Genomic DNA, 9,437 nt, shown 5'->3' on the forward strand with positions numbered 1-9,437 from the left:
CCCCCCCCCCCCCCAGTGCATCCAGATTCTCCCCCTCGGTATCCCCACTGAGATGCCCTCACCCAGACTGCCCCACACAGAACCCTAACAGCCCATACCTGAATCCCCCCACACTAAACCCCTCCACGCTTGGATCCTGCCAGGCTGAGTCTGCCTGCCCACACCTGGTGCGCCTGGCACAGAGAGGCAGGCCTTGCCCTTGCGCTGTGTCAGGGTCGGTGCACCCTCATTGCCAAATCTATGTCCCTGAAGGGAAGGAGGAGGGGAGTGAGTGGCCTGCAGTGATCTCCCTGCTCCGTGTAGCCAGTGGCCCATGCTTGCCACTGCCATGCTGGAGCCTCCACCTTTATTTATTTACAAATAAAATTTGAAGAATTTTAAAATATTGTGTACAGAATTTTTAATTGTTTTGCACAAAATTCTATCAGGAGTACTATTTACAAGGGGTGAAGAAGGTATTTGAATAAACAAGTCTGAAATCACGGACAACAATCACTGTCAGGAAGAAGGAACTGAGAAGAGTTGAGGGTGGCTCCTCTTATACTAGCACACAGTGGCGAGCGGCCATAGGGGGCACTCCAGCCACCCCAACAGGTACCACTGAGGAGGAAAAAGTCTCTGACATCTGTGCACGAGGCACACACACACCTACAGTGGAATTAACATGTGCAGCCACTCGAAGAAGAATAGAGCCTATTCTAAGTGCAATTATATAACACATTCCAGGGTCAAAATAATGGCTATCAGAAGATTTGATTAACAGAACAAAGTGATTTACCATTAAGTTCATTTGGTACTTACTGTCTGCATGGATTGGAATGGAGCTGCATTAACGTTGATTCCACTGCTATGTAAAGGTTTGCTAGACCCAGCCTGGAATACCTGTGGCTGGGGTGCAGTAGGAAGTGGTGACGATGCTGGGGTTTGGTCTGCACTCAAAGACATTGAAGCCTAGCAATTGAAATGAAGACCACTTAAGCAATAATTCATGCAGCAACTGATTACGTCAAGTCATCCTATACCAAATTATAGGCAAGGCCTGAAAAATATTGCTATTGACGTGTGAAGGAGGCTCTACCTCAACTAAAACTATAGCCCTCCCTCCACAGCACAATTGGATGAATGAAAAAGAAAAGTTTCCCACTCTCATGAACCTCAGAGAAGGACAGAGAAGTGAGTGAATGGAGGAAAAGCAAGTGCCCAACATGACACCTACTAGCCACGGTCAATAACATGCCCCTCTTCCTCCAAGCTAGCATCCTGCATGCTTGTGTGATGAAATTCTCCACAAGGTGCTCCACTGAAAAGTACTAGCCTCTCACTTCTATCAGCATCTAGCTGCTGGTGATTTAATGAATTTAAGTCTTGAATATAGAGAACTCAAACAACTGCTACCAAAAAATGTAAGATTTCACAAAATTTGAAGTCACAAATAAGGTCAAGGCATTTGTAAAAAACAATTACTCACCTTTGTAACTGTTCTTCAAGATGTGTTGCTCATATCCATTCCAACTAGGTGTGTGCGCGCGCTGCGTGCACAACTGTGGGAGAATTTTTACCCTAGCAACACCCAGTGGGCCAGCTGTGGAGCCCCCTGGAGTGGCGCCTTCATGGCACTTGATATATACCCCAGCCAACCCAGCGTCTCCTCAGTTCCTTCTTGCTGGCTACTCCGACAGAGGGGAAGAGGGGGCAGATTTGGAATGGATATGAGCAAGGCATCTCGAAGAACAACAGTTACAAAGGTGAGTAACCATTTTTTCTTCAAGTACTTGCTCATATCGATTCCAATTAGGTGACCCCCAAGCCTTACCTAGGCAGTGGGGTCAGAGTGAAGCAACGTGGACTGTAGGACTGCTCTACCAAACGCCATGTCATCTCTAGCGTGCCAGACAATGGCATAGTACGAAGCGAAAGTGCGTACCGAGGACCAAGTCGCGACTCTGCAGATCTCCTGGATCGGGGCCAGGAACGCCGACGACAAAGCCTGGGCCCTTGTGGAGTGAGCAGTGAGGGGCGGGGTCGGTACCAGCCAGATCATAGTAAGCGTGGATGCAGGACGTGATCCATGAAGAAATCTGCTGAGAGGAGACCGTGAGGGCTTTCATCCGGACCGCCACTGCAACAAAGAGCTGGGTCGTCTTCCAAAACGGCTTCATACACTCAATGTAGAAGGCAAGGGCCCTACGGTCATCAAGGGAGTGCAGCCACTGTTCCTGGCGACTGGCGTGTGGTTTTGGATTAAAAAATGGAAGAAAAATGTCCTGGCTGATATAACCTTGGGAAGAAAGGGCGGGTGAGGCTGAAGCTGCACCTTATCTTTATGGAAGATCGTGTAAGGTGGTGCCAAGGTAAGGGCTCTCAGCTCGGAGACCCACTGCGCCGACGTGATAGCCACCAGGAAAGCCATTTTCCAGGAGAGGTAGAGAAGGGAGCAGGCGGCCAGCGGCTCAAACGGGGACCCTATACGTCTGGAGAGGACCAGGTTAAGGTCCCATGTGGGGACTGGCTGTCGATCTTGTGGCTAGAGATGGTCCAAGCCCTTGAGGAACCTTCCAACCGAGGTGGGCGCCCCATCCCAGGGCTGACGCATCCGTGACGAAGGACAAGGAGGGCTGCAGGCTGTGAAAAGGAACTCCTTCGCATACTGCCTGAGGATATAGCCACCAGCAGAGGGAGGCCAGGACGCTCCAGTGTCCCAACCTGGGCGATAGACTGATGCCAGCCAGGCTTGTAATGAGGCGTAGTCAAAGTCTGGTGTACCTGGTCACATACAGGTAGGAAGCCATGTGACTGAGAAGACTCAAGCAGCTTCTTGCCGACGAGGTTGGGAAGCTCTGAAGGCTCCGGACAAGGGCCACAATAGACTGGAAACGAGCGTCCGGCAGGAGGGCTCGTGCCTGCACGGAGTCTAGAACCGCCCCAATGAATTCTATTCTCTGGGTCGGTTCTAGTGTCGATTTTGCCACTAACCGACGAAACGTGTCTGTGACCAAGTGGAGGTGAGACTGCATCTGTTCTCTGGTGCGCCCCGGATAAGCCAGTCATCGAGGCAAGGGTATACCGGCACCCGCCCTCAGGCGGTTTCAGGGAGGCTGGTCTCTGAGGATGCGGGCCACCCTTTTCCAGCTTCCGGTGCCACTTCTGGCCAGGATGGGAGCAGTGCCAGGCTGGATAAGTAGGTTGCGGTGCTGAGGAGCATCAGTGCTGCGGGTCTCATTCAGAGTCCAACCATGGTGCAGCTCCTTCCGCTGCCGCCGGGACGATGTGCACCGAGGTGCTCGGTGCTGGATCTTGGCATGCCGCAGGAGGCTCAGGGCTAAGAGCCGCCTCCACGAGGAGCGGTTTTAAACAAAAAGTCCCGCTCCTTCTTAGTCCGGGGACGAAACCCTTTGCAGATCCTGCACTTGTCTGCTTGATGAGACTTCCCCAGACACTTCAGGCAAGAGTCATGGGAATCACCCGTTGGCATGGGCTTAGAGCAGGAACCGCAGGGCTTGAATCCCGGAGCTTTGGGCATGAGCCCAAGAGAAAAATCAGGCAGGAGGGGAAAAAAAAACCAACTATATCAAGAACTATAACTACACCGGACCCTCGCTAGAACACAAGATTTGGGATCCATTCGCGGGACCGCATTAAAATGAATTGCAAGTAAAGTAATTAAATTTGGGATCCATGGCCACGACCGCATTATATGCGAATTTGTGCTATACAGACGTGAGTTCTAGAGAGGGTCTGGTGTATTAACTATTAACTGTAAACTATTAAAAATAAACTATGCTAGGGAGAGTGGAGAGCAGCGAAGCAGAACTCCACAGTTCCAATGACCATCACAGGCGGTAAGAAGGAACTGAGGAAGCGCTGGGTCAGCTGGGGTATACATCAAGCGCCATGAAGGCGCCACTCCAGGGGGCTCCACAGCCGACCCACCAGGTGTTGCTAGGGTAAAAATTCTCCGACAGCCATGCACACAGCGCGCTCACACCTAATTGGAATAGATATGAGCAAGCACTCTAAGAAGAATAATTACAACAACATAAAAAGGGTTATCAATTGACACCTGAAACAAATATTTTAACTATGAAGCTTTATCTTCAAAGCATCATACACTACCCCTTTATTCACACCTGCAGATTGAGATAGTATATTGCTCGCAAAATAAAGTCTAATAGGACTTGCCTGAATCTGGTCAATTGATTCTTTCTGTGGCCTTTGCTCTGTTGTATGAGAAGGCTGATACATGGGCTGGGATGCTGTGTAACCCTCACTTGTAGAAGAAACCAAGGGCACCTGCCAGAAAGAATTTAAGATTTAGCAAAAGCTCCTTCAAGTTTTACAAACCAGACATTACAACTTTGGAAGGAACTGTGCCTGTGGTAAAAATCTTGTTATGGATACCCAACATTTTTACTAATATCCACAGTAGCAATATACTTATGCACAATTTGATTAAAATTTAGAAATGCTGAAACAGGGGAAAAGCGATTTTAATTGATCTGTTCTAGTGTACACCCACTGCTCTGGGCAGAAGTTCCAAGTTCATTTAGATTTTTGTCCAAGCCAGTTGAAGGTGTGTGTTTTGTTTTAAATGAAAATTCTTCCTACTGTTATGTCTCCTAAGGTGACCAGAAGAAAAAGAACAGAGTACTAGGGATGAGGAACAGTGTGTAGCAGCAGGCACTGGGGTGATGTTTGTCATCATGAACCCACCCTAACTAAATTTACCTCATTTTAATTCAACTTCCTTGCAGGCTTTGTGGCCTGATGGCTAGTTACGGGGTGAAGCAGACCAGTAAAGTTGGTTTAAAAACTGTTCTGCTTCCATCACCAACATGATCCAAAACCACCTACAAAAAATAAACGTGCTGCCTTGCAACAGAGGTTTGATGGCAATTCTTGAGAGGAAGCCCACAAGACTGGTTGCCAGAGTCACCTTTTTGAACCATCACATATCCCTAATCCACTGTACAGCAAGCTGGAAGCAGTTTAGCTGCTAGCTATATAAATGGTTGAGGAATTACTGTTAAAACTGGTTTGGACCAGGGGGAGTATATTGAGGAAAACGCATAAGCACCACTTAACATTGTAAAAAAAAACCTGGAAAATATAAAGTTCAGGGGGGGGGGTATGAATGCACCTAGGGCACAGGCATGGCCCCAACAGCAGAATCTTGTGCGGACAATCACTCTAAGACCACACATTTCCCACACAGAGTTCAGTCTAAAAGGCATGTTGCTCCTAATGAACATTCTCAATCTCTGTTACTCCACATGGCACTTCCTGTTGATCTTCAATGGTGAAGCATTTGTCGGTCTTCTAGCAGGGACGCTTCCTGCTAGCTTCCATTCATTTCAGGGCTCTTATGCATCTACTGAACAAAAAAGTCATGAGACCCTCTACACTGTCACTGATTCTTGTATCAGCTTTTTCCAATGTAAATACAGCCACTATCAAGTTCTCAGACACCAAAAATTGAAGGGGAGTGGAAACTAACAATATAAAAACATCTTACAAGAAAAAATAAGTTTGATTTCTGACGCACCTAATGGTTAACCTCTTCCAACACAATCCTCACCAATTAAAATAAACCTAAAGCCAATTAAAGATCTAGTAAACCATTTATTGAGGATAGATCTTACCTGCGTAGCTTCTGGTTGCACAGGAACTTGGTTAGGCTGGGAAAGTCTAGATTCAGCATGAACTGGAAATACAATAAATTTACTATGTAACTTTATACCATGTAAGAAGTCTCATTGTAAATTATAAGCAAGTCTGGCAACGCTACCTTTTACTAAGATTGCCCAACACATCCCATAAGAAGTTGTTTACAACTCTGCCAAACTAACATTTTGGGTTGAAATTTTCCAGGCTGTCAGTCAGTCTCAAGAAGAATTTTGGAGGGGAAATTTCAGCTAAAATGGTTCATCCATTGCAGAGAACAAGGACAGGGACTCTTGGGTTCCATTCCAGCCTCTGGAGGGGAGTGTTCCCGTGTGGGTACAGATTCTTCTGACTGTTTCACCTCTTCTGTCCCATCACAGTCCTCTCTCTTCCTCACCCTGGCTCCTTGTCCCAGTTTCTAGCAAGTCCCAGTCCAGTGCCTCCTGACTCCATTCAAGCGCCAGTCTTCCCTCCCACGTCCTTGTCCCCATTCTTCCCCCCTTATCTGCATTTGAATCAGGCATTATGCGCCACCATGCTGCCTGGGCCCAGCAGTGAGTCACTGAGAGTACAGGAAAGACAGACTTTCTGATCACATTTCAGGTGTCCAAACCTGGCATAGCTGGCAGCAGCCTAGAACTGCAGTTGCAGCAAAAGGCCTGCTCAGCCCTGAGCTGGAACATGCTCAGTGCAGATGGAATCTTTGGGGAATTTGTCTGCTAAAATCAAAGTCTCTATTGAGCACATGAACCACAGTTTTTCAGATGCTTATAAGCTGGCATGATGTGAGTGGGTTTTCATGAGGACAGAAAGAGGAATAATTCTGCCACAATAGCCACACCCTTCCAAATTTCAGGTCTCTTCTCCAAAGCATGATGCACTAAAGCTATTTGTAGAAAAGCTCCACAAGAGTTTTTAAAATGGACAAAACATTTTTCTTAAGTCTCACCATTCCTCTAACAAATTCCTTTCAAATCCACTGGCAAAGTGTCCCATTTTCTCTAGTGCTAGTTGACACAAAGGATTACAACCACCACCACCACCAGTTACTCTGTTAGCTTAAATGTCCAGGCTTGGAGCAGTGGATCAGAAGATTCCAAACCCACCGATGACTCTTCATACAATGATCAGTATGTCACAAAGGAATTCTGATTTTTGTAGTTTGCTTTTTTTAAAATAAGGAAGTTACATACACAACTGTTAAATGTTCATTATGGTCGCAAAGTTAAGTAGGGCTGTCGATTAATCACAGTTAACTCACACAATTAAAACAATTAATCGAATTGCAGTTTTAATCACACCGTTAAACAATGAAAATGTAATATTTTTGCATGTTTCTCTACATTTTCAAATATATTGATTTCAATTTCCAACACAGAATACAAAGGATACAGTAATCACTTTATATTATTTTTATTACAAATATTTGCACTGTCAAAAAAAAATAGTATTTTTCAATTCACCTAATACAAGTACTGTAGTGCAATCTCTATCATGAAAGTTGAACTTACAAATGTAGAACTATGTACAAAAAAAACTGCAGTCAAAAATAAAACAATGTAAAACTGTAGAGCCTACAAGTCCACTCAGTCCTACTTCTTGTTCAGCTAATTGCTCAGACAAACCAAGTTTATTTACATTTGCAGGCGATAAACGCTGCCCGCTTCTTGTTTACAATGTCACCTGAAAGTGAGAACAGGCATTTGCATCGAACCGTTATAGTCGGCGTCTTGAGATATTTACGTACCAGATGCTCTAAAGATTCATATGCCCCTTCATGCTTCAGCCACCATTCCAGAGGACATGCTTCCATGCTGATGATGTTCATTAAAAAAATAAATTTGTTAGTTAAATTTGTGACTCAATTCCCTGTGGGAGAATTGTATGTTTTCTGCTCTGTTTTACCCGCATTCTGCCATATATTTCATGTTATACCAGTCTCGGATGACCCAGCATGTTGATCATTTAAAGAACACTTTCATTGCAGATTTCAAAAAACGCAAAGAGGGTACCAATCTGAGATTTCTAAAAATAGGTACAGCACTCGACCCAATGTTTAGGAATCTGAAGTGCCTTCCAAATAACCTGAGAGGGACAAGGTGTGGAGCACGCTCCCAGAAGTCTTAAAAAAGCAACATTCGAATGAGGAAACTACAGAACCTGAACCACCAAAAAAGAAAAACAATCTTCTGTTGGTGTCATCTGACTCAGATGATGAAAACGAACATGCACAGTCTGCACAGCTTTGGATTGTTATCGAGCAGAACCCATTATCAGCATGGATGCATGTCTTCTGGAATGGTGGTTGAAGCATGAAGGGATATATTAATCTTTAGTGCATCTGGCTTGTAAGATATCTTGCGCCATCGGCTATAACAGTGCCATGCAAACACCTGTTCTCACTTTCAGGTGACATTGTAAACAAGAAGCGGGCAGCGTTATCGCCTGCAAATGTAAACAAACTCGGTTTGTCTGAGCAATTAGCTGAACAAGAAGTAGGACTGAGTGGACTTGTAGGCTCTACAGTTTTACATGGTTTTATTTTTGACTGCAGTTTTTTTTTTGTACATAGTTCTACATTTGTAAGTTCAACTTTAAGGATAAAGAGATTGCACTACAGTACTCGTATTAGGAATTGAAAAATACTATTTTTTTGACAGTGCAAATATTTGTAATAAAAATAATATAAAGTGAGTACTGTACATTTTGTATTCTGTGTTGTAATTGAATATATTTGAAAATGTAGAAAACGTAAAAAATTAAACAACAGAATACCATTTATTTACATCGCAATTACTTTTTTAAATTGCTTGACAGCCCTAAAGTTAAGCACTCAAAAAAGTTATGCAATGTCAGAATTAATGTTGCTGGGGGGCTACCGTAATTCAGCCCCCTTGTGCATATGCATGATAGTGTCTTTAATTACATGGTCGCAAACTATTCACCCCCCCGCACAGGATTCCTGACTCATTCAGAGGACAGAATGGATAGTACTCACTTAAATGAGCACTTATTCAATGTTTTGTTTTCTCCTTATTGTTTAATGAGTGACCCCATGCCTTATTTACTGCAAGCTGATCAAACCCTGCTCTGAAAACAATTATTAATTTTCTCATGGGCTTTTCTATGGTGTTCATCACTATAGTGCAGGCCTGCACAACATGCGGCCCGGGGGCCGCATGTGGCCCACGTGGGCTCACTGTGCGGCCCGTGGTGGGGTGAGTAGGCAAATGGGCAGGCAGTTGCAGGGAGTGAGTCGGCGAGCCGGGGGAGGGGGGCTGAGGAGGCGAGCGGCAAATTGGTGGCTGACCTGTTCTACTGATCTGGTCTGGCTCCCATCCCCTTTCCCAGGGCCAGCTCCAGGCACCAGCAAAACAAGCAGGTGCTTGGGGAGGCACATTTCTAGGGGCGGCATTCTGGCACCGGCCATCATAGGCGCTGACTCTGGGGCATGGGGAAATAGTGCCCCCGCCGCCCCAGCTTGCCTCCTCTCCATCTGCTCCCCTGAGAGCGACACCGCCACTCCGCTTCTCCCCCCCTCCCTCCCAGGCTTGCCGTGTGCGAAACACCTGTTTCATGCAGTAAGGCTGGGAGGGAGGACAAGCCGAGCGGCGGGGCACTCGGGGGAGCCGGCGGTGGTGGAGCGGAGATGAGCTGGAGCGGGGAGTGGTTCCTCTAACCCCCCCGTTACTTCCTGCACCACCCCACCCTAGCTCACCTCTGCTCCACCTGCTCCCCTAAACGCGCTGCTGCTCCGCTTCTCCCTCCTCCCTCCC

General features: G+C 46.1%; 1 protein-coding gene across 3 annotated transcripts in view; it reads right to left on the bottom strand.

Annotated features, from left to right (window-relative positions):
* The window catches only part of CAPRIN1 (cell cycle associated protein 1), a 93,548-nt gene that overhangs the window by 16,993 nt on the left and 67,118 nt on the right, over nucleotides 1-9,437 (bottom strand). For all 3 annotated transcript variants that reach the window (XM_034769705.1, XM_034769703.1, XM_034769704.1), the window contains exons 12-14: nucleotides 5,640-5,701; nucleotides 4,180-4,290; nucleotides 802-951 (exon numbers count right to left, since the gene is read on the bottom strand). In XM_034769705.1, coding sequence (XP_034625596.1) covers nucleotides 802-951; nucleotides 4,180-4,290; nucleotides 5,640-5,701 — 323 coding nt within the window. The remainder of the gene's footprint in view (nucleotides 1-801; nucleotides 952-4,179; nucleotides 4,291-5,639; nucleotides 5,702-9,437) is intronic.

Source organism: Trachemys scripta, chromosome 4 (assembly GCF_013100865.1).
Source record: "Trachemys scripta elegans isolate TJP31775 chromosome 4, CAS_Tse_1.0, whole genome shotgun sequence".
NCBI lineage: Eukaryota > Metazoa > Chordata > Testudines > Emydidae > Trachemys > Trachemys scripta.